General features: G+C 51.7%; 1 protein-coding gene across 4 annotated transcripts in view; it reads left to right on the forward strand.

The window, feature by feature from the left end:
• Positions 1 to 24,746, forward strand: part of SSBP3 (single stranded DNA binding protein 3) — a 72,040-nt gene that overhangs the window by 40,211 nt on the left and 7,083 nt on the right. For 2 of the 4 annotated variants that reach the window (XM_054165144.1, XM_054165146.1), the window contains exons 5-9: positions 9,830 to 9,919; positions 19,281 to 19,361; positions 20,504 to 20,563; positions 23,320 to 23,386; positions 23,498 to 23,574. In XM_054165144.1, coding sequence (XP_054021119.1) covers positions 9,830 to 9,919; positions 19,281 to 19,361; positions 20,504 to 20,563; positions 23,320 to 23,386; positions 23,498 to 23,574 — 375 coding nt within the window. The remainder of the gene's footprint in view (positions 1 to 9,829; positions 9,920 to 19,280; positions 19,362 to 20,503; positions 20,564 to 23,319; positions 23,387 to 23,497; positions 23,575 to 24,746) is intronic. The other 2 variants (XM_054165145.1, XM_054165147.1) reach the window with 1 other exon arrangement.

Below are 24,746 nucleotides of genomic sequence, written 5' to 3' on the forward strand. Positions count from 1 at the left end.
AGTGGCTTGCACCAAGAGGAAGCAGGATGATCTCTATAGTGTACCACAGCACAGCCCAAAACCGCCCTGAGCCTACCTGAGAGGCTCTACAAGCTCCTTGGTTTGGAAGCGGGTGCCAGAGTGGCTGCCCACCACAGGCACATGGGCAGCAATTGGCACCCACATCCCACAGAATCACAGAATGGGCTGGGTTGAAAGGGACATCCAAAGGTCGTCCAGTCCAAACCTCTCTGCAGTCAGCAGGGACATCCCCAACTAGATCAGGTTGCCCAGAGCCCTCTCGAGCCTCATCTTGGATGGAGCCCCAACCACCTTCCCAGGCAACCTGTTCAAGTGTTCCACTACCCTCATGTTGCAGAACTTGTTCATAACATCCAACCTAAATCTGCTCTTCTCTAGTTTGAACCCATTGCCTTCTCCTGTCACTGCAGGCCTTTGCAAACAGTCTTTCTGCAGCCATCTTGTAGCCCCCTTCAGGTTTTGGAGGGTTGCTATTAGGTCTCTCTGGAGCCTCCTCTTCTCCAGGCTGAACAGCCCCAGCTCCCTCAGTCAGTTCTCATGGCAGAGGTGCCCAGGCTGGTGTTCTATCTGTTTGTTTGTTTATTTCCCTAGCCATTGATGCAGCACAGATGCTGGCTGCAGCCTGCGGAGGGGCCTGATGCCGGAGAGCATCTGAGGGCTCAGTGCGGAGGCAGCGGCCGACGTTGTCGACCCCCTCCCGGCATTAATCGGGTTACTGTGAGGTGTGGGAGGGTTCTATTATTAAATTTAAAACCTGTCTCTATAAGATGAAGGCAGCTTTAACGAGATGAAAAGGCTTAACTGGAGTCCAATTAAATTCTGTATTACCTGTTTACGCAGCCCGCCGAAGTCCTGACCTGCACGCTGCTTTCTTCCTTAGGCCCCAAAGCCTAAGCTCTAGGCAAAAAAATGAAATCAAAGGAGACAGACAGACAAACAGACAGACACCAGATCACCAACACATCCCCAGCATCCACATGCTGGTACTGGAGGCAGCTACACTCCAGTGTCGTCTTCTACTGCTGCTGTGGTTGTGAGATGCAGCCCAAATCACAGAATGTTAGGGTTGGAAGGGACATCAAGGATCAGCTGGTTCCAACCCTCTTGACATGGGCAGGGACACCTCACACTAAAGCAGGTTGCCCACAGCCACATCCAGCCTGGCCTTAAAAACATTCAGGGGTGAGACTTCACCACCTCCCTGGGCAACCTGTTCCAGTGTCTCACCGCCCTCATAGGGAAGAATTTCTTCTTAACATCCAATCTGAATCTACCCATTTCTAGTTTTGCTCCATTCCCCCTAGTCCTATCACTAGCTGACACCCTACAAAGTCCCTCTCCAGCTTTCTTGTAGCCCCCTTCAGATACTGAAGGCCACAATAAGGTTTCCTCGAAGCCTTGTCTTCTCCAAACTGGACAACCCCAACTCTCTCAGTCTGCCCTTATAGCAGAGGAGCTCCAGCCCTCTGATCATCCTCTTGGCCCTTCTCTGGACACACTCCAGCACCTCAAGGATCCTTCTTGTAATAGGGGTTCCAGAACTGGGCACAGTAATCCAGGCAGAGAAGAGAGCAATGGCAAAACCCCTTTGAGGCAAAAAAGCAAAGGTCCAACCATCCTTAGCCTGGTTTTAGGTCTGTGCCGTGAAGGTACTTTTCACTCTTCCACCTCGTTGCTAGGTAGATGGTGTCTGGGACTGGCAGGGCAGCTGATGCTGTTCCCTGTGCAGGCAGCATCCTCTCTGCTGCCTGCCAGCACCTTGCTCCACTGTTTGGAGATTATTTTTGTCTAAAAAGTAAGTGTTTGGTAAAAGTTGGCTGTAGGATGCTGTGGGGTGAGCTGCATTGACAGAAGCTGCTCTTGTGGAGCAGCTCATGTGTAACGGCAGAGTAAATGTCACCAGTGGGGATCTGGGCTTCATAGTCAATAGAAACCATCACTTGTGTTGGTGAAGCGTGGCAGGTTTGGGTGGGTGGCAAGCTGGGGCTCGGCTGCTGCCCTGCCAGCCACTCCACAGGCATCGTCTCTGAGATGCTGGGAGTCTTTGCAGGATGGGATGCATCAGGGTGCAGCACCTCAGCCCACCTGTGATGCTCTTGGAGATGGCTCAGGCTAGCCCAGTGATATGGATGAAGGAGGAGGAATCCCATTGCAGCATCCCAAAGGCTGCCATACAGAAAGCTCCACAGCTTCCCAAACCTTTCCTTGTTGGGTGATGCTGTTTATTACCAGGAGTACCCTGGGGCAGTGTGCTGTCAGTGGTGGCAGTTTCAGCTTGGCACTGACTTTTCTGCTTTTTAAATTCATCTCCTGAAACCCTGTTGGCTGGAGCCTCCCAGCTCCTCTCGGGTTGCATCTGCCCTCTGTCTAAGCCACAGGGCGGGGGGCAGGAAACGGCTCGCCGCACCCTGCTCTCAGCAAACCATCCTGCCTAGCAGAGACCTCACCTCAGCACTGAAGAAAGCAAATAAATAAAAGCACTGCTCTGCAGCCCCTCCTGGGGCTGTGGGACCAGCAGAGGAGGCGAGTTGTGTTCCCCACTCAGCTGGCCTGGGAAGGCAGATTGGGGTGGCACTGAAATGTTGGTGGGGATGCTCCGGGCAGCTGCTGGGTGCAGCTATACTGATGCCTCTTCCCTGCTGCTGCTCTTAAAGACAATTATCACAGTGGAATAACCTGGTTTCCTCCTAAGGATTAGGTTAAGAAAGCAGGATGGTTTGAGTAGCTCTTTTACATGCTATGTAGATTTTAGCTGAAAAACCCAACTGTTTTGAATCATAGAACCAAGCAGGTTGGAAAAGACCTCAGAGATCATTAAGTCCAACCTATTACCTAACACCTCCTGACAACTAAACCATGGCTTCAAGTGCCACATCCAATCCTTTCTTGAACACCTCCAGGGATAGTGACTCCACCCTGGGCAGCACATTCCAATGGCAAATTACTCTTTTTGGGAAAAACCTTCTCCTCACCTTGAGCCTAAACTTCCCCTGGCACAGCTTGAGACTGTGTCCTCTTGTTTTGTTGCCGATTGCCTGGAGAAGAGACCAACCCCCACCTGGCTACAACCTCCTTTCAGGTAGTTGTAGACAGCAATAAGGTCTCCCCTGAACCTTCTCTTCTCCAGGCTAACCAACCCCAGCTCCTTCAGTCTCTCCTCATAGGGCTTGTGCTCAAGACCACTCCCCAGCCTCGTTGCCCTTCTCTGGACACATTCAGGTGTCTCAATGTCCTTAAATTGAGGGGCCCAGAACTGGACACTGTCCAGTTTGGCAGCACAGCCAACCAGCACATCTTTTCCTTATTTTCCCCCTTGGTTTTGCCCCGTATCTGATGCTGGTGGCCCTGCCTGAGCAGGCTCCTACTGCTAATTCAAGTGCCCAGCTCCTGGCTGTGCTGTTTTGTCCGATTTCCACTGCCTCCTGACCTCCATCCTTCTTTATTTGCAAAGCTATACTCGCAGGCAGCGGTAATAAATCAATTAATGACTCTGATGAATCGTTTAATGGCTGACAAAATAACACTACAGTCAACAGCTTGGATCTCTACAGCAGTACCAGAAGATGCTGGTTGACTCAGGGTAGGGAGACGAAACAGAGCCTGTTAGCTCAATTAGTGCAATTAGTGTGCGATTTAAAGGCTTAGACGGCATCTGCCGGCGTAGCGAGCTGGTGCCTTAACGGAGAGCTTGGCTCTGGAAGCCAAACGTGGCCATCCAGATTGCCACCACTCCGCTGGCTCCCACCAAAAAAGGGGGGGAAATCCAACATAAGTGTGGGGGGCAAATCATGTGTGTATATATGTATATACACATCTTGGTGTGTACGTAGCTATACGTATGTGCCCAGGAGCTGTGTTTGATTTAGAATCATAGAACGGTCTGGGTTGGAAGGGACCTCCGAAGGTCGGCCAGTCCAGCCTCCTCTGCAATCAGCAGGGGCATCCTCAACTGGATCAGGGTGCCCAGAGCCCTGAGCTTCACTTTACATATCTCCAGGGTTGAGGCCCCATCCAGCTCCTTGGGCAACCTGTTCCAGTGTTCCACCACCCTCATAGTAAAGAACTTGTTCCTAACATCCAATCTAAATCTGTTCTTCTCTAATTTGAAGCCACTGCCCCTTGTCCTATCTCCACAGGCCTTTGGGAACACTATCTCCATCCTTCTTGTAGCCCCCTTCACGTACTGGAAGGCTGATATTGGGTCTCCCTGGAGCCTCCTCCAGGCTGAACAACCCCAGTTCCCTCAGCCTGTCCTCTTAGCAGAGATGCTCTAACCACTTGATCCTTTTTGTGGCCCTCCTCTGGACCTGCTCCATCAGATCCATGTCCTTCCTATATTGAGAGCTCCAGAGCTGGATGCAGCACTCAGGATGAGGTCTCATCAGAGCAAATTTCCCATCTGATCAAAGGTGAATTGAGCCAGTGTGCTGGCTGTGCCAGAGCTGCTCTTGCTTGTTGCCAGCAGTGGTCTTCAGTGTGGTTTGGTAGAAGGAAATCTGGGCTGTCACGTTCTAATGGGGACTTTAACGTGGCTGGATGTGCTTTCAGTTCAGTGCCAGCTTGGACACTGTGGCAATGTGGGTGTCATCCTCCTGCACCATGATGGTGCTGTCTGTCTTCATATGGCTTCTAAGTATCTCCTGTACCTGCACCGAGGGGGTTTGTGAGGTTTTTAATACTCAACCTGGGGAAAGGGGCCTAGCAGGCAAACTGTAGCTGAAATCTTCTGTGTCCTTAAAGAAGAGTTTCTAAACCAAAATCACAGAATGTTGTGTGCTGGAAGGGACCTCCAGAAACCATCAAGTCCAACCCCCCTGCCAGAGCAGGATCACCTAGGGCAGGCCACACAGGAACACATCCAGGATGGTTTTGAAAGCCTCCAAGGCAGAGGACTCGACAACCTCTCTGAGCAGCCTGCTCTAGGGCTCTGTCACCCTCACCATACAGAAGTGTCTCCTCATGTTGAGGTGGAACCTCCTGGGCTCCAGCTTGTACTTGTTGCTCCTTGTCCTATCCCTGCTCACCACCAAAAAGAGCCTGGCACCTTCATCTTGACACCCACCCCTCAGATATTTATGGACATTGATAAGGTCTTCTCTCAGCCTTCTATTCTCCATACCAAACAACCACAACCTTTGTTTGTAGAAGAGATGTGCAAGTCCCATGGTGAAAATAAACCAGGTGAAGAGAGCTGGGAGGGCTGGAAAGGGATGCTGGGAAGCCCTTGGGGCTTGGATGCTGACCCTTGGGGTTTGGCAAGTTTGTTTCCCACTGTTCCCCCCTCCCCTTTTCTTTCTTTTCTGGCACATCCCAAGAGTTTAGTAGAGCAGCTCCATCTGTGGCAGCTCTCCCATGGCTTCTGCAGGGCTAAAGGTGCCTCCGCGTTTACCTTTGCGGCGGCAGCGGGGAGGGGAATAATAAATAAAATAAAATAAAGTAAAAAAGAAACAAAATGTCACTTCACAGCCTTGTAAATCATTCATCAAGGGCGGACCAATTTGGCTCCCATCCTACAATATGCTCAGGGCACTTGCGGGTTTTTAATTACCAAGTTCTGCCAAGTGCCACATGTGCGAGGAACTTCAAATCCCCGCTTGTGCCGCGCAGGCAGAGGTGAGGTCTGGGGATGTTTAACGCAGGGAAATACTCTGTGGTTTTGTGGGAAAATGGGCCTTTGCTCCAAGGTTTTCTTTGGCTGCTTTGCCCCTTCTTCCTCTGTTGCAGAGGGAAGGAGGAGGGCAGCGTTCTTTGCCCCTGCATCCATTCGTGACTGTCCCTCCTCTATCTCCTGATGCCTGTCCTGCCTCGATCCCCAGACACCTGTCCCTCCTCTGTCCCCATGTGCCTGTCCCCAAGCACCTGTCCCTCCTCTGTCCCCATGTGCCTGTCCCTCCTCAATCCCCGAACATAGTTCCCGCCTCTGTCCCCAAGCGCCTGTCCCTCCTCTATCTCCAAGTGCCTGTCCCTTCTTGATCCCCAAACGCCTCTCTCTCCTCCATCGCCAGATGTGGGTCCCACCTCGATCCCCATACGCCTGTCCCTCCTCTGTCCCCAAGCGCCTGTCCCTCCTCTATCTCCAAGTGCCTGTCCCTTCTTGATTCCCCAAATGCCTCTCCCTCCTCCATCGCCAGATGTAGGTCCCACCTCAATCCCGAAGCGCCTGTCCCTCCTCTATCTCCAAGTGCCTGTCCCTTCTTGATCCCCAAACACATCTCTCTCCTCCATCGCCAGATGTGGGTCCCACCTTGATCCCCATACGCCTGTCCCTCCTCTGTCCCCAAGCGCCTTTCCCTCCTCTATCTCCAAGTGCCTGTCCCTTCTTGATCCCCAAACGCTTCTTCCTCCTCCATCGCCAGATGTAGGACCCCCTCGATCCCCCTACGCCGGTCCCTCCTCGATCCCCAAATGCAGGTCTCTCTGCATTCCCCACCACTTCAGGATCCATTTTGCTTTGGGAGATTCCCCCAGCAAAGGATTATGGTGTGCTGGAAATCTCTTGAAACCATAAAATATCACCTTGGCAGCTTTATTGCAGCGCTTGGCCGCCTTGGGAGAGAAGCGTTTTGCGTGATAGAGGGTTTAATAAAGGAAATTCCAAATGGGCTTGCTGCAGTTTGGGGCTTGGTCTTATATATTTTTGCATTAAGAACCGTCATCTGCTTTGCAGAGAAACTGCAATATGTTCATGGCCTTGGATTAAGATTTGGTTTTACTTTTATAGCTGACCCACTTGGGGGGATGGAGGGAAGGGAGGGAGGGGGAGAACTGGGTTCACTCCCTCTCCCGTCTATTTTTGCTGCTCTCTGATGTATAAAAAGAGCCTGGAATGGGCAGGCTTATTTTTCCTGCCAGGACTTTTTTTTTTTATTAACTGTAAAAACACTCAGATCTGGGGTTTGCTGTTGATGTGGGGAAGGCTGCTTGGGATGCCTTGTTCAGGAGGGAAGTGAGGCTATGGACTGTGCTGGTGGGTGTGGGACTCCGTCGCTGCAGGAGGACCCCGGTTGTTTCACAAAGGGAATCGCTTTGGGGACAAAGCTTGTTCCTGTCATCTCTAGCATGTGTGTCTCAGAGATGCTGGGGTGGGAAAAGGAGCCACTCATCCAGCATAGACCTGCTCTTCATCCTGCATACCTCCTCCTGTGGAGAGTATGATGGAAGGGCTACGAAGCATGGTCCTCAGGAAGGCACAAAGCAGTGTTTAGCCTGATGCTCTCCTGCCTTTTCAAGGCTTTATGGTCCAAAATAGTGAGATTCCCAGCCAGACTTTGGGGTCTCACTTTGCCAAGTCTTCATCCTCAATTTTCCAGACTACCCAAGTCCTGCTTCCCTTCTCTGCTCACACTTTCTTGTCACCACTCTGGATGCAGCTGGTGGTCAGGGCTGGCTTGGCTGCTGTCAGGATGTGTGATTTGGTGGCTCAGGGTGCTCCAGGCTTTGGGGTGAAACCAAGCCAGAGCAGGCTCACATGTACCCCATCTGCCTGTGGGTTTCCTTGGTGGAAAATGTTTCCACTGATTGATTTTTTTTTAAATTTTTGTGTGTGTGTTGGACAATTTTCCTCAGCCCTGCCATGTGGTTGTAGGTGGGTAAAACCCACCATGAAAATCTGTGGAGAGAGTAGATCTGTGATCCAAACTCAGTTAGTGTCATGGAGGCTGCCTTGTAACTGCCCTGGGAATGGGAGTTTGTTTGGCAGTGGCTAAATCAGGAATGCACTGGAGTGGCACAGGTACCTCCCCCAATCCAGCAGGGACGTGTGCCAGCAGGGCTCTTTGGGGAAAGACCTTTTTCTTATCATTTCCCTTCCAGGAAGGAGCTTCCCATAACACTGGTGCTTTCCCAAGTGGGTTGGTGCATACCACGCTTCCCTCAGCCCTGCTGGAGTTACTGCTAGCACCTAAAAACCATCTTTTGTCCATCAGTGTCTGATACACAGAGATGAAGTAAATGCAAACAGAGATGCTGAGTAGAGTGTCCAGGTACCCCCCGTCTGTGTCCAGTTCTGGGCCCCTCAGTTTAGGAAGGATGTTGACTTGCTGGAACAAGTCAAGAGAAGAGCAACAAAGTTGGTGAGGGGTTTGGAACACAAGCCCTACGAGGAGAGGCTGAGGGAGCTGGGGTTGCTTAGCCTGGAGAAGAGGAGACTCAGGGGTGACCTTACTACTCTCTACAACTACCTGAAGGGAGGTTGTAGCCAGGTGGGGGTTGGTCTCTTCTCCCAGGCAGCCAGTACCAGAACAAGAGGACACAGTCTCAGGCTGTGCCAGGGGAGGTTCAGGCTGGATGTTAGGAAAAAGTTCTATACAGAGAGAGTGATTGCCCATTGGAATGGGCTGCCTGGGGTGGTGGTGGAGTCACCATCACTGGAGGTTTTCAGGAGAAGACTTGATGGGGTGCTTGGTGCCATGGGTTAGTTGTTTGGGTGGTGTTGGATTGGTTGATGGGTTGGACGTGATGATCTTGAAGGTCTCTTCCAACCTGGTTTATTCTATGTATTCTATGTATTCTATATCTATCCCTGTCCCTCCTTCTCAGGGCTGGAGCCACTGTCCTGGGAAGGCATGAGAGGGGAAACATAGCCCTGCAGACTGGGTGCAAGGAATTTGGCAATTCATAAGAAAACTGTGGCATGCTGGTGAGGTCAGGGAGGCTCTTTCAGAGGCCAGAACTGAACCTGCCAGCGTGCAAGGGGAGGTGGGGGCTAAGAGAAGCATTTAAAAAGCCTTAAAACAGCTCTGCCTGGAGAGCTGCACTGGATGAGGCTCCTGGGTGGATTAACAATGCTAAGTGCCTGGGTAAATGAATAAATAAGCCCCAGAATTATCCCTGGGTTCTGTGCAGCCATCTTCTCCATGGGCGAGCCTCAGCAGCCGGTGCCTCTCTGGCTCCAAGCATCCTGTGCTTGGGGGCCTGGGGAGTGACTCTGGAGGTGATGGCGGTGACTCAGTGTGGTGTGGCAGAAGAGCGGCAGGTTTCCTGAAGTGTTTTCTTCCTACCTCTGACTCCAACCCACAGGACCAAATGCAAGGTTCTGCATCGGGGTCGGGGCAATCCGAAGTACCAATATGGGCTGGGCAGGAACTGCCTTGAGAGCAGCCCTGAAGGAAAGGACTTGGTGGTGCTGGTGGATGGGAAGCTCAACATGAGCCACCAGTGTGTACTTGCAGCCCAGAGAGCCAATCACATCCTGGGCTGCATCAGGAGAAGTATGACCAGCAGGTCGAGGGAGATAATTCTTCCCCTCTGCTGTGGTGAGAACCCACCTGGAGCACTGCATCCAGTTCTGGAGCCCCTATTACAGTAAGAATCTGGAGGTGCTGGAAGGTGTCCAGAGGAGGGCCATGAGGATGAGCAGAGGGCTGGAGCTCCCCTCGTATGGAGACAGACTGAGTTGTCATTGTTCAGTCTGGAGAAGAGAAGGCTCCAAGGAGACCTTATTGTGGTTTTCCAGTATCTGAAGGGGGCTACAAGAAAGCCGGGGAGGGACTTTGTAGGGTGTCAGGGAGTGACAGGACCAGGGGGAGTGGAGCAAAACTAGAAATGGGTAGATTGAGATTGGATGTTAGGAAGAAGTTCTTCCCCATGAGGGTGGTGAGACACTGGCACAGGTTGCCCAGGGAGGTGGTGGAAGCCTCATCCCTGGAGGTTTTTCAGGCCAGGCTGGATGTGGCTGTGAGCAACCTATTGCAGTGTGAGGTGTCCCTGCCCACGGCAAGGGGGTTGGAAGTGGGTGACCCTCGAGGTCCTTTCCAACCCTGACAATTTTTCAATGATTCTCTGTTTGTCCTGGTTTTGTTCCCTGCAGAGCGCAGCTGCCGCCCCGAGTCCCGTGCTTGGAAACATTCCCCCGAACGACGGCATGCCCGGGGGCCCCATCCCACCCGGCTTCTTCCAGGTAGGCTGCGGCTGCCCGTGCTGCTCGCCTGCACACCGCGCACCTCCTCGCTTCCGCTCTGCTCTGCCTGGGGCGGGGGTGGGGGTGGGAGTTTCTCCAAGGGGATGCTCGGAAAGCAGCATGCCCGCAGAGCTGACCTGTCCAGGGATAACTTGTGTTCTGCTGTCCTTCCATGTTTGCTTTCCTTTTTTTTCCCCTGTTGTTTAATTTTTTTGTTGGTGGCCTTCAAGCAAATCTCCTCCTTGCTGGAAGAGGTTCCTGCCTGTTTACCAGCCGTGTTTTCTTCCCAGAGCTGCTCAGTTTGTGTTTGGGTTGGGATTGTGTTTGTTCTCCGCTCCTAACAGACGCCCATAATTGAAAACATTCTGGGTTTTGATTCCTGAAACTTTTTTCTGCACCCCCCCCCGCCCTCCACTCTGGTTAACCGCTTGATTTTTTCCAAATGCAATCACTGAAAGCATTAACAAATGCTAGCTGTGGCTGCAGGCAGGAGCTGGCTCCAGCCAAGCCCCCAAATGCCGTGGAGGCACCTTGTAAGCAGAAAGTCCCCAATGTCCCCTTGCTCCTTCTTTCCCCTGCCCTGAGCGCTGACGGAGGAGGGCTTGTGACGTGTCTTTGGAGTGACGCTGATCTGGAGCAGCGACTGATCAGTGATGCTGGGAGGGATCTCGACAGGCACAAAGAAAAGGAGTTTTCCAAACTTCAGCCATGGGGGTTTGGTTGGCTGGTGGGGTTTTTTTGTTGTTGTTGCTTTGTGGGGTGGTGGTGTTTGTTTCTCTGGAATCTCTTTGCATGGCACGAGCCGTGCTGGCCTGCAGCGGCAGAAGCTCTGGGTCTGTTAAAATCTTCCTTCTCAAGGAAGAAACACTTGTTGGTGTAGCAAAGAGGATTGGAGCTGAAAGGGAATATTTGTTTTGGCAAAGCTGGATTTTCTGTTATCTGGGGCTGTGATTTGTCTAGGGGAGAACTCCTCGGGCAGTAGACAAGCAGCCTCGATAAGGCACTTGTGATTTATTGTGGTGATATCTGAGACCAATACCACCATTAGAGTGTGTGTGGGGGGAAGGGCAAGGAGGGTCCTGGTTGTTTTGTTTTGTTTTGTTTTTAGAGAGCCCCCATTTCCTGAACAGAGTAAGACAAAGTAAGAATATCCTTGATCTTGGTTGGGAACCCTAAAACAGGCGGCCTGGTAGCAGCGCTCGGTGGCACGGGGTGCAGCCAGCCAACAGCAGAGCTGCTATCTCACAGGTCATAGCTGCTGCCAGCAATTCCAGTGCCAAGCTGCTGCTTCCAACAAATGTGTCTCCAAAAGCCCTGATCTCAGAGCTGAGTGTCCTCTGGGGCTCCTGCTTCATGCAGAGCTGCGAGGGCTGCAAAACTGGCACGAAGTTAGGGCAAAGTTTCAAGAGTATGGGGTGGTTTTCCCCGAGAGGGGAAGGTGAGGAAGAGGAGTCTCATTTCCCCAGACATGCTGTGCATGCTCCCATCTCAGCTCTTCCCGTTGACAGCCTCCAAGCTGTCCCCTCTGCTTTCCTTTCTGCCCTCCCCTAGCATTTCTCCACTGAGAGGTCTTGATTCAGGAGCAGACAACCCAGCCTTAGCTACCTACAGCTCGTGTGGCTTGACAAGGAGCCACTGGAGAAGGGGGACTCAAAAACAGCCCTGCTTTCTTAGGGCTGTTTTTTTTTGGAGGGGTCCTGAAAACCTGGTAGACGCAATGGCACCACTGCAGGTGTCCTGTGTGGGGATGCTGCCCATCCCCAGAGCTGCCAGAGGGAAGAGAGGCCGGGTGCTGATGCATATGGCTCGCATGTGACATCTCAGCAGCCTGCCTTTCCTGAAAGCCCTCCAACATCTGGTTTCTCCTCCCAGCCTTGGGGATGGGAGGAAGGGAGGGGAGAAGAAAAATCCCACCTTTTAACACAGTCTGAACATCGCCCCCATGAAAGCCTGCCTGATTTATTGCGGGTGCTGAAGCTCCTTCCAGCTTCAGGAGGTGCTGGAGAAGACCAGCCTTGCAAAGGTGGGCTGGAGGCTCAGTGATGAGCCAGTTGCAGCACAGGGATAATTTCCTATCTCTGGAGGAAATTAAAGTGCTGGACTTCAAGATGCAAAGAACTTCTTTCCAACCCTTGGGATGCCAGCTGTGGGAGTGAGCGAGGTTCCTGATGGTAGCACCTTGGCTGATGACCTGATGTTAGGAGACTGGAGGATTCAGTGGGCTCAGGGGATTCAGCATCTCACTCTTCTGCCCCATACTGCCTGCACCGTCGACCTGCAAGTGATATCCCTGAGGACAGCAGGCATGGGCAGACTGTGTTGGAGAGGGTTTAGGGGGTCTGATCCTGGCTTGGTGTGGTGGTGTATCACACCAGGAGCTGAGGAGGAAGTCACTAGTGAAGCTCAGATTACAGAAACTCCATGCCGGCTCCCTGGGGTTGCATGAACTGCTACAGCCCCATGCATTTGGCTGTGCACTGCTGTTTGGCAAAGGGAAGAAATTATATGGACCGTTTCTGGGAGCTAGTGGCCCAGAAACCCGTGGGAGTGAGCTTGGAGAAGTGTGTGTGTTGGGAAAGGGAGAAGAGAGGAGGAGTCCAGGCTGCCGCACTCGTCCCCAGCTGCTCTCTAGCAGGCAGAATCACTCCCCGGCACTGGAGCTCAGCAACAACCTTCAGGCTGGAGGCCAACGGAAATGTAAAGTCTACCAAAACGATGCAAAAGGACAGGCCCTGGGCAACCTCGGGTTGCCAGGGCATCACCTGGTGCCAGCCAGTGCCACGGTGTTGGGCTGTGCTCTGGACAAAAGGTGGCTGAGTTGACGGCCGGCGTGAGTAGACGCGTTGATTTCAATCTCTCTTTGTCCCATGGAGATGAGCAAACAAATCCTCTGCTCATCCTCCAAAAGGTCACCGGAGGCGTTCCTGCTTTTGTTTTGAAAGCTGGATGGGTGCCGGGGTGCAGCTCCCTCAAAGGAGGGCCCCGGGGTGCCAGGGAAACGCCGGAAGGGAAATTGAAAATCGAGAGCAATTAATGCCACACCTTCCTAACACCGACTAGAGGAGGTGGTGGGGGAAGGGAAAGGCGCGGGGGGGGGAGCAGCCAGTAGCCTCCCCAGCGCAGCCACGGCTGCCCTGGGCGGCGCGAAGTGCCGGTGCCCGGCGCTGATGAAATGGAAAGTTGCCCATAAATCAATGTCGGGGCTGCCTTGGCCACGCAGCAGCAGCCATGCATCAGCGCCGCCGCGCCGGCATGCACCAAAACAAAGCGCCGCCTGCTCCGTGCTCCCACACTGCCCCCTAATGCAGGCACCTCGGCAACCGGCAGGGATGAGGGGGGGCTCCAGAGCCCAGGGGCTCCCCCCACCCCCTGCATCCCCTTCCTTCCCCACATCTTCCTCCTGCAATCGCAGATGCAGTGCTTTTGGGTAAGGTCGCTCATGTTGAATGAGAATGGTGAAGCTGGGGGTAATAGCGTGGGGTCCATGTTGTCCTGCTGTCTCCTTGGATGCCACCATTTTCCCCCCTGCTCATCCTGAAGTCTCAGGGGGGGATCTGCCACCGTTCTGTGGCTGCCGCCGGCTGTGGTCAGCCGGTCCTGGCAAGGCAGCGCCGGAGCTGCAAAACCAGGCTGCCCTTCCTGAAATCCTGGGGCAGAACTCGGCATCAGCCTCGCGGCAGGCAGAGTTTGAAGTGCGAGGTGGCTGCCGAGCTGCAGGGAAGGAAAAGCAAGTGTCAGAGAAAGTTCTTTTTTTCTGGAAGTTTAGTAGGATGCCCGAGGCTTTTGTACCGAGCGTCTGGAGCATATGGTGGGATTTGCAGGCAACTTTCTCTCGGGTGCTCCAGCCAGATGGAGGTGACTGTTCTTGGCTCCGGCTGACACGGGTTTGTTTCCTGAAGAGCTTGTGTTAAACATATTCCTTAAAACCAGGCTTCTGCAGTTGAGAGCCCCAGCTGCAGGCGAGGCAGAGCTCCTGCCCACGGCTGCCTTCCGCCGTCTGTGGGGGAACTTGGCCTCCCTTGCCTTGCCTTGCTGTTCCTCGCTTCGCCTTGCCTCGCTTTGCCTTGGCCTGCCTTGCCTCGCTTCGCCTTGCCCTGCTTTGCCTTGGCCTGCCTTGCCTTGCTTTGCCTTGCCCTTGCTCGGGGTGACACGGTTGGGTCTTCACCCAGCACCGCGTGCTGGAAGGGCGACTGTGGTCCTCCTCTCTGATGGCACCCGGAGCATCTCTCCTAAAGGCTCCTCCAGGGAGATCTGATTTTGTTTTATTTTATTTATTTTATTTTTTTTTTTGGTTGACAACTTGCAAAACTCCCCTCTCCTTCAGTAGAAATAAACCCAGGCACATCTTCAATTAATCTGCACCTTATTTCTGTCAGTGTTTTCTAATGTTGGAACCAGGAGGCAGGGGCAGGTAGATTAAAACATGAGATGCCTTCCTATGGCTGACTCCAAACTGTCAGTATCCCATGGTGGCGATGCTTTTGCCTCCTCCCAACCCTCCTGCATTTTTCTGCCACCCCCAGAGGTGCTTGGAAATGTTTTTAAATAGGATTAAAAACCCTCCCCCATTAGCTGCAAGGACATAGCCCATAAAACATGATCCATTTGTGGTGAATTATGCTGCAAACATAAATTGCCACACGCGGGGCTGCGATCGCTGCTGCCATTTTCCATCTTTAATATTTTACAAGAAGTTTGAGGAGTCAAGCTCATGAAAGACAGAGTGGAAAAGAACCTGATCACCTGGAAACTCCCTGCAGAAAGCAGCTGCAGCAGCAAACTTGGGTTGTCTGCCAGGCCAGGTTGGGCTTTCAGGGTCCCCACAGTGTGGAGGGGAGAAAGAAAGGAAACAAAGAGGAGGTTGGGGCACGAAAGCTGTCGAAAATGGTTACCTCTTGCATTGTTTTAGCTGTTTGGGTTTTTTTTTAGGCAGCTACAGGAAGGTGAGGAATATGCCCCAGTGCCACTCATCCAGTTTGGGAGAGATAAAGGAGAAAATGAGCTGAGCATAAGACAGACATGGACCTGTTGGAGCAGGGCTACACAAATGATCAGAGAGCTGGAACCCCTCTGCCGTGAGGACAGGCTGAGAGAGTTGGGGTTGTTCAGCCTGGAGAAGAGAAGGCTCCAGGGAGCCTTTCATGTGGCCTTTTGGTACTTAAAGGGGCATGTACGAAGGATGGGGACAGACATGAGCAGGGCCTGTTGTGATGGTACAAGATGTGATCGTTTCAAGCTAAAGGAGGGGAGATTTAGACTAGAGAGGAAGAAGAAATACTTTACAGTGATGGTTGTTAAACACTGGCCCAGGTTGTGCACAGAGGTGGTTGGTGCCCCATCCCTGGAAGCCTTCCAGGGCAGGTTGGATGGGGCTCTGAGCAGCCTGATCTACTTAAAGATGTCCCTGCTCACCACAGTGGAGCTGGACTAGATGACCTGTAAAGATCCCTTCCAATACAGAACATTTTGTGATTTTAGAAAAGCTGGAGAGATGGGGTTGCTCTGGTTGGGGAGAATGCTGGTCTTGAGGTGAAAGTGAATTAACCACAGTACAGGTCCTGTGTGCCTGGCACAGCTTGTTGGTTGGAGCTCTGCTGAGGGGATATGACTCCAGGGCACTTGGGATGTGGAGGAAGCAGGGTTGTGTGTGTGTGTGCATGCAGCCTCCTCTTGTAACAGCTCTAGTTAATAACTGCTAAAACCACGTTTTTGAAGACAAAAGGGTTGTTGTGTGTGTTGGAGCCCGCATACCATCTCTGCAAAACACTTGTCTCAACCACCATGATCCATCAGGAGCCTCTGCAGCGAGGGAAACCCGTGCAAAAAAAGCCACTGATCCGCAGGCATTCCTGGCTGAGCGCAGGTCCTGGCCCTCAAACATCTGCAGAAGGTTAGGGAGTTGACAATATCCAGAGGGGCTGCGTTCCTGGGGAGCGCAGCAGTCCTGCCAGGAGGGGGCTGTGGCGGTTGCAGCCTGGAGCCAGTGTTTCAGATGCTGCTGCTGGTTGTTGTTTGGAAAAAGCAAGAAAAGCAGGAAAACCAAGAAAAAAAAAAAAGAGAAGAAAAAAAACCCCAAACTCCCCTTCCAGCTCCTCGCTGCCTGCCGAGACGTTTGCATAAGCTGGGCGTCTGCAGTCAGCCCCTCCACAAGTCTCTGCTGGGAGTAGTTCCACATGGGCTGATGCCGCAGCAAGGATGCAGCAATACCAAGCCTGGAGCATCCCAGGGAGCAGCCTTGGGGCGATGGGGCAGGGCCACACTCCAGAGGCTGCGTTCAGCAGTGCCCACAGATGATGCTCTCCGGATCCAATGGCCGTGAAGGACTCCTCTGGTGCAAACACCACCGTGTCCTCCAGGTGCTGTTTCTTCAGTGACAAAACTCTGCTTCCTCTGAAACTCTAAATGCAGGCTCAAAGCATCACCTCAGGGCCCAGCTGGGGAGCATACAGGTGGCTGTGTCCCCTACATGTTCGATACCCATTAAGCCCACACCCTGGAGGATACAAGAGGGAGGATTGGTTGGACTTGATCTTGGAGGTCTCTTCCAACCTGGTTGATTCTGTGACATCAGGTGTTTAATAATAGCTTCAGGATGGGGTCTACCTGCCTGTCCGGTTAGCACCTGGGTAACCTTCTTGCAGCGTGGCAAGGCAGTGGGGAGGCCCTGTAGACTCCTGCATTGATGGGACTTCAGAGTTGGCCTCTGGAGTCCTGGTTTTTCTGTTCTGTGTGGTTTCATCACTCATTCTCCTCTGCCAGTCTTCCCTACCCCAAATCCTGCAGCTGTGCTATGTAGCAAGCGCTTTAGTGATGACCAGACCTTGTCAGGGGGTGCTGGGAAACTGCTGGGAAGAGGTGGCTGCCACCCCGGTGCAGTTTGCAAATGTACAGTTAGCCGTCGCAGAAGGAAAAGTAAGCCAAGGTTCATGTGTGGAGAGGACTAGAGCTAAAGGAGGCTGATGCTACAGTTGGACCACAGGAGTGGTTGTACTCCACTCTGGTGGGATGTGGATGGAGAAGGCAGTTGTGTTGGCACCAGGAGGGTGGTCACAAGGTGCTGTGACCTTTTCCAGATGAGGTTCACTGGACAGTAGGGGCAAGGGACTGCTTGCGTTCAGCTCCTGGAGAATAGATAGTGGTGTCTCAGAAGGAAAAGTAAGCCAAGGTTCATGCATGGGGAGGACTAGAGCTAAAGGAGGCTGATTCTAACCACAGAGATTTTTGTTCTCCACTCTGGTGGGATGTGAATGGAGAAGGCAGTTGTGTTAGCACCAGGAGGGTGGTCCCAAGGTGCTGTGACCTTTTCCAGATGAGATTCACTGGGCAGTAGGGGCACGGGACTGCTTGCGTTCAGCTCCTGGAGAATAGATAGTGGTGTCAGTGGTGGGACCTCATTTGCTGAGTGGAGAGGCTGTGGCAGGAGGCTGTTGGTTTCCCACTGCTTGGCTCCCATCTCTCTGCTGAACTGTTCAAATGGAAAAAAAAAAAAATAAAAGAGGAGGGAAAAAAGCCACCCTCTTACTTTATTTACATTGCACTCAAGTTTCTGCTGTACAAAAGATTTGCAGGTGCAAATATGTCCTGCCTTCATTAACTTCCCCTCCCTTTTTAATTTATGTGATTTCAATTTTCCTTCCCTGTACTGTTAATTAGGGGACCCTCTAATCAGTACCATTATCACAGTGGTATTCATGTTTAGGAAAGCTGCTAAACAAATGCTTGCAAAATTGCTAAATGCCTAATTAATGTCTGTTAATTAAGAAAATTGCTCATGGTAACAAACCATGCCATTGCTGGCAGCAGCTAGAAGGCGAACACTTGTTGAAATCAGTAACGAGGCAGGTAGGGAACATCTGCTCCGGTGCCGCTCCTGGAGCCTGCCGTCGCTTCCCAGCCCCTCCTGGCGAAGCTCCTTCACTTTCTTTACCAATTACACCTCCTTTGGCTCAAAAAACCCAAAAAGTGGCGCTGCTTTTTGATTTTGGTTTGGTTTTGTTTTGTTTGTCTGGTTGGTTTTTTTTTTGTTTGTTTTCTTTTTCCCCTGGTGTTAACACGTGCCCCTAGATCGTTGCACTGAGCTTGTGGTTTTTCCAAGCAAATTTTCCTTCTGTGCTTTCAAAAGGGGGGAACTGGAAATGAAATAAATAAAAGAGTAGGTGTTCCAACCCAGAATGTCAGCAGCTGCTGCAGTGCAGCCTTCAACCCTGCACCAACTAATCTCTCCCTTTCCCCCCCCCCCCCCAGACATCCTTTCTTTGCTTGCAAGCCATTTTACTCTGCATCCTTAGGGAATCCACCTGCAGGAAGGATGTTGCATCCGTACTGGCTGGCGATGTGGCCCCGCTGGTGCCGGCCATACGCTGCCCAAGAGCGAGCTGGGACGTGCTCCTCTTCCTCTGGCCTCGCTCCAGCACCTCCAGTTGAACTGTGGTCAAAAAAAACCCCCAAAACACAAACCCCTGCCTCAGAGGTGTTTCCAGCCTTTGGGATGAGAAAGTTAAACAAAAAGATATTTTCTTTTTTTCTTTTTTTTTTTTTTTCTTTTTTCCTTTTTGGTTTTTTTTTTGGGGGTGTTTTTCAATACTGCTCCCAACCTCTTTGGACCTCTCCTGTGTGTTTTTTCTTCCTCGCTGCAAAACCTTTGCAAAGTGTTTCCCTGTGTGTTGGTCACAGAACGTGGTAGGGGCTGGAGGGGACCTCGAAAGAGCATTGAGTCCAACCCTCCTGCCCGAGCAGGATCACCCAGGGCAGGTCACACAGGAAACACATCCAGGCAGGTTTTGAATGTCTCCAGAGGAGGAGACCCCACAACCTCCCTGGGCAGCCTGCTCCAGGGCTCTGGCACCCTCACAGTGACAAAGTTTTTCCTTCTTTTCCTTGTCCTTGCAGACTTGGTGGAACTACTGGACCATTTCCTGTCAGTGTGGCTGCTGTATTTTCACTGATGTGCTGATTTTCAATATTTTTAATTCTTTTTTTTTTTCCTTTTGGGGAGGGGGAGGGGGCAATATACCATGATTCATTGTCCATTGCACATGAACCTGATCTAGTGCGAGGTGTCCCTGCCCATGGCAGGGGGGTTGGAACTAGATGGTCCTTGAGGTCCCTTCCAACCCTGACAATTCTACGGTTCTATGAACAGAACCCTCCATTAAAAAGGTCTGAAAGAAAAAAAAAAACCAAAAGAGAAAAGAAAATGATGTTAAAAAAAGACCAATGGGAGAAGTGTCTCCCTGACCAAACAGGTCCACCTGTCAGTCCTTTTTGTTGGGTTTTTTTGGTGTTTTTTTCTTTTTAAGAGCTCTTTTCTTGCGCTTTCATGTGCTAATCCATAACCTCCTTCTACTGTCTGACCTCACAGGGACCGCCTGGGTCACAGCCCTCGCCACACGCACAGCCTCCACCCCACAATCCTAACAGCATGATGGGACCCCACAGTCAGGTAAAGACACTAGTGACGGGTAGGGCTGTGAACTGTGACGTGCACTCGATTTGCTGCTTCTTCTTGGTTTTTCTTTTGGTGGCTTTTTTGGTCTTTTTTTTCATTCCCCTCTAGAATCACCACCGGGCAAGCAGGTACCCACTCCCCGGGGAGCATCCCCCTGGCCACCCCAGCTCTGAAGAGAAAAGTGGGGGTGGTTTTTTTTTCCCCCCCTTTTTATTTCTCTTGTTCCCCTTTTAAATTTTTTTTCCCCCTTTTTTTTTTTTTTGGTTTTTTTTTTTTTTGCTTTTTTGCTTTTTCCCTTTTTTAATTCTTTTTTTTTTGTTTGTTTTTTTTTTCCCCTCCCTTTTTTTACAATTCCTTCTGGATGTGCAGTTTTCAACAGACCGAGAAGTCAGTCGTGTGGGTATCGTCAGACTGTTTTACCTTCCTGAGGTAGCCTGAGAAATTTCACTCCCATGTGGGGTTTTTTGTTGTTGTTTGTTTCTTCTTTTTTTCTTTTAAGCTTCTTTTTAAGTAGCAGCAGTTGTTTGGCAAAAACAAACAAACAAACAAAAAGTGACTTTAAAGCATTTTTGTCTTCCTTTTTTTTTTTTTCTCCCTCCAGCACCTAGCCTTGGGGTTTTTCCTTCTTTTTTTTCGTGTGTGTGCGTGTCTGTATGTGCTTATTTGCCACTTTTTTTCTTTTTTTTTTAATATATATATAAATATATATATATAATCTATATATCTCTCTTCATATTTAAACTTGGGACAGTCTTCTAACACTCAGGGTTTCCCATGCACTAATTTTAACAGCCTCACCCCAGCGCTGCCGATGCCAGAAAGCTCTCCAACAATAAATCTGCAGGGAACAAAAACCCAAACACCAATGGACACCAGGCACCAATTTTTTTAAACCTCTTTTTTAAACATTATTTTTCCTTTTGAAACTTCACTCTTTTTTTTTTTTTTTTCCCCCCCTTTTTTTTTTTCTTTTTTTTTTTTTTAATAAGGATGTCTCCAGGGAAGAAAAAAGAAACAAAAAACAAATTAGAGCTAAAGCAAACCCCAACCAGTGTGTACAGTCTGGCCGTGGTGCGTGGGGAGCCTGCTGCCTCCCCCCGGGCCTGGCCCTCACCTCCCTTTTGTTGTCCCCACAGCCGTTCATGTCGCCACGCTACGCTGGAGGTCCCCGGCCCCCCATTAGGATGGGCAACCAGGTACTGCGCTCCCGGGCTCTCTGCTGGTGGGTTTCCTTGTGTGGGGGGGTGTGGCTTTTATATGGGGAGGGAGACAAGGAGCCATGTGTCCTGTGGGTGCTCCTTGGGATTGAATAGCAAAGCGTCGCCTTCGTGGCATCCTCCGTTGCCTTGGTGTCAGAGCATCGAGTGTCACAGAAGCAGTTGGTTTTAATTGTCTGGTGTCCCCAGCATAAGGAGGACACAGAGATGTTGGGGTGAGTCCAGAGGAGGGCCACAAAGGTGAGCCAAGGGCTGGAGCACCTCTGCTAGGAGGATAGGCTGAGGGAGCTGGGGCTGTTCAGCCTGGAGAAGAGAAGACTTCAGGGGGACCTTAGAGCTGCCTTCCAATAGCTGAAGGGATCCTGCAGGAAGGCTGCAGAGGGACTTTCCGTAAGGGTGTCTAGAGACAGGACAAGGGGGAATGGTTTGAAGCTGAGGCAGAGCAGGGTTAGACTGGAGCTTAGGAAGAAGTTCTTCAGTAGGAGGGTGGTGAGACTCTGGAATAGGCTGCCCACGGAGGTTGTGGATACCTCCTGCCCTGGGGGTGTTCAAGGCCAGGTTACATGAGGCCTTGGGCAAGCCAAGTCTAGTTGAGAGGTGTCCCTGCTCATGGTGGGGAGGTCAGAGCAGATGATCTCTGAGGTCCCTTTCAAGATGAGCCATTGTAGGATTCTGTGACATGCTGGAGATTGGGCTTTATCAGGGTGTAATCTGCTCTGCAGTTTGCTTTTTCAGGGAGAAAATCAGAACAATACAGAGTGAGACACAATTTAAACCCCCAAATTAACAGGCAGGTGTGTCTGTGCTGCTACCACAGGAAGGAGGGATGGCCAGGTTGCATGAGGCCTTGAGCAACTGAGTCTAGTTGAGAGGTGTCCCTGCCCACGGTGGGGAGGTCGGAGCAGATGATCTCTGAGGTCCTTTCCAACCTGAGGTGTTCTAAGATTCTTTTGAGGTTTGAGCATTTCGAGGGAGTGAACTGGTGGGGGAAGGTGCCCCTTTTTTCTTGGTGTGTTTTCAGCACGGGCTCGTTGCCCAGCTGGATTTTCCCTCGCAAGGGCAGAAAATTAAAGCGATGGAGATAATCCCGCTGCGGGGTTGACCGAGCGCTTAGATCAGCAGCGGGGTCAAGCGGGGCAGGTCACTGCTGAATTTTGGGGGTTGGCTTTATCCTCTTATCCCAGCTTAAACAAGGGCAGTTTGTTTCTGCCCTTCTGGACGGAGGCTTCCGCCCCACGCACTGCCTCCGTGCGTGGCCTTCGCCGGAGGAATTCACCTCGTTGCCAGCCATGCCGAGCAGGTCCGTAGGGCGAGGGCTGACCCAGAGCTTGTTTCTCATTAAAGAGAAATTAGAGGAAACCTGTAATTCCTTTGAGTGGCAAAGGTGCCTGTGCAAAATTTTCTTGGGAGCTTGCTTTTTGGCTAATATTTTTGTGTAGATTCTATTATCAGAAAGAGCCAAGATAGGCAGGAAATGGGATGTAGCAGCTTGCCTCCTCTGAGGCTTGAATCACTGGAACAGCTGACATCTAACTGAGAAAAGCTCAGTGGGGGCTGATGCAGGACCCCCAAGCCTGACTGGGCTGGAATATCCTCCCACTCAGGGCACTGATGGCTAGTTTAACAAGGTATTGATTAACAGCACCTTCTCAAAGGGCAGTTTTAAGGGGTTCCCATCCTGCTGTGGTTCTGGACTCCTCCTGAGCTCGGCCAGATGTGAGCACAGTGAGCTGGGGCAGGCAGGAGACCTGTTTGGGGAGGTTTCTCCTGCAGCAGGGTCAAGCATCCAGGAATAGGTAAAATTAATCAGAAACATTTCGTACTTCCCCCGCCCTGCCTAAACACCACACATAAAACACAGGTTTGTACCTCCACAGAGCTTGGCGAGGTTATGGTCACATCCAGAGGGACCAGAGGAATAAATAGGCAGGCAGGAAGGTCAGGCAGCAGAAGTGTAAATACCCATCTCTACAACCTCCCTGGTTTATTTATCTTCCTCCTGCTGCCAGCTTCCAGGCTGCAAAAAAAATTAGGATTGGGCTAATTCTGCCTCGGCATGGCCATGTGCACCCAGTCCCTGTGCTGTAGAGTGGCAGGAGCTGTCTGTGTTGTTATTCAAATAAAAGGCAGAGCTGTAGCAAAACTGTTTACAGTTTGCTTGCCCCAGGCAGATGGTATCTGTGTTTTTCTCTCCCTTTATCTATTTGGAGCAGCCTTTGAACTTTAAATAGCCTTGTGTTTGGGGAGGGGGAGCATCCACTTTCCCCTCTGCCTGTGTGGGGATGGGTCCAAACGCTGGCCTGCTGCTGCAAATGGAGCATCTCCCCGGTGGTGGCTGATGAATCGCTGCAGCCTGTGTGGTTTGGCCCTGATGCTGTGTAAATAGCAGGGAGCCACACTGCCAGTCTTCTTTCTTTGCTAGCATTGGCACCTCTGTCCTGTGCAGCCCAGGCATTCCCCTGCTCCCCTAAAATAAGGCAGCCTGACAGTGCATGGGGTGTGGGGAGTGGAGGAAATACTGGCACCTGGTTTGATTTTTAGTGGGTGCATGTGAAAGGAGAGGGCAACACCCACAGTGTGTAGGAAGACGGCTGGGATTTGGTGGGATACAGTGGAATGCTTGGGCAGCAAGTTAATACTGGTGGTACATCCTGAGGAGCACACTGAGGAGCCCTGCCTGTAGGCTGCCTTTGAGCTATTATGAGGTTTTGATCTTCCTCCCGTTGTTTTCACAGCCCCCGGGTGCCGTTCCCGGTACACAGCCGTTGCTGCCCAATTCGATGGATCCCACGCGACAGCAAGGTAAGCCCAGCAGAGGAGGGTTGGACGTTAAGGGTTCCTAGGAGTTAGCTGTTAATCTGGGACCTGAAATGAGAGCTGTGCCGCCTGACCCTCCTGTTTTCCTCCCAACAGGGCACCCTAACATGGGCGGCCCCATGCAGAGGATGAATCCTCCGCGAGGGATGGGCCCCATGGGTCCCGGTCCGCAGGTAAGTCCAGAGCCAAAGAGCATCTCATGGCCCAGCACCATCGAAACAACCTCCTGGGGCTCAAAGGGCTGGGAGCTCTCCCCACACACCCTGTCCCCCCCATTAGTGTTAATGTGTTTTACATTAGCCTTGCATCTGGAAATCCCCCCTTTTAACATGAGTGAGGGCTCCGTTGCTCGTTAAGGGTATTTACAAGGTCCCTCCTGCCCTTTTGTCAAAGGGGATGGCACTTAGCTGCCTGCGGAGCAGCCTTTGAGTGCATTACGCTGCCAGCCTGGGAAATAGTTCCGACCCTAACAGCAGGAAAGGGGAAAGAGGCTTGCATTTGAAATAAATAAATAAAGAGCAATGGCAAAGATCCCTTTAGCAGGCAGGGGAATCGGGCTTTCCCCTGCGAGCTTCCCCTGCGCCTGCCCTTCCTGCCTGCCTGCTCGAGCGCCGTGTTTCGGGAGAGGGGAGCAGCCTGTTGGAATTAAGCAGATCTGGGTTAATATATGCTGCCTTGGCCTTGATTCGCTTCACGGAGTGGCTTCTTGTTGACTCACTCCTGTTTGTTCCTTCTACGAAGGCTTCAAAAGCAGATCCCCCATGTTTTGGTTGGAGGTTTATCCTCTCTGCATCGTCGCCTACGTCAAGTTTGTAGCGCGAGGATCAGAGTCTGTCAAGAGAGGAGCGGGCATGCCGGAGTTTTGTTTTGTTTTCCCCCCCCAGAGACTGTTGAGACAAGTGAATATTGTGTAAAGAGGGAGTTGTGGCAGCTCTCTCTTTAACACCAACCTGCTGAGGGATGCTCGGCTATCTCCACAGGCGCCTGGCTCTGTCCTAGGGCAAAGGATCAAAACCTGCATTGTTTCACAGGGGCAAACCCTCCGGCTACGCCGTGGCTCTGCTTAAAATCCCTCCTCTCCTTGGAGAATTGCACCCAAAAAAAAAAGTGAAAAAGAGTGACATTTGTTGGCGTGGCCTGTGCCAGGGAGAGGGGTGGCAGCGCTTGGCCTGGGGGAGGCTGTTCGCTTCCCACTCGCAGAGCTTGCCGAGAAACTTGGAAGTGGCGGCGAGCGCCGCGTGGGCTGGCGGCAGCTCGGGGAGCCGGCGGGAGCTGTGAAATGTTCAGAGCTTTATTTTTGCCTCCGCTCTTGCTTCCCTTGGTGTGTTCTACACCAGGGAGAAGA

Source organism: Dryobates pubescens, chromosome 11 (genome assembly GCF_014839835.1).
Source record: "Dryobates pubescens isolate bDryPub1 chromosome 11, bDryPub1.pri, whole genome shotgun sequence".
In the NCBI taxonomy this organism is placed as follows: Eukaryota; Metazoa; Chordata; class Aves; order Piciformes; family Picidae; genus Dryobates; species Dryobates pubescens.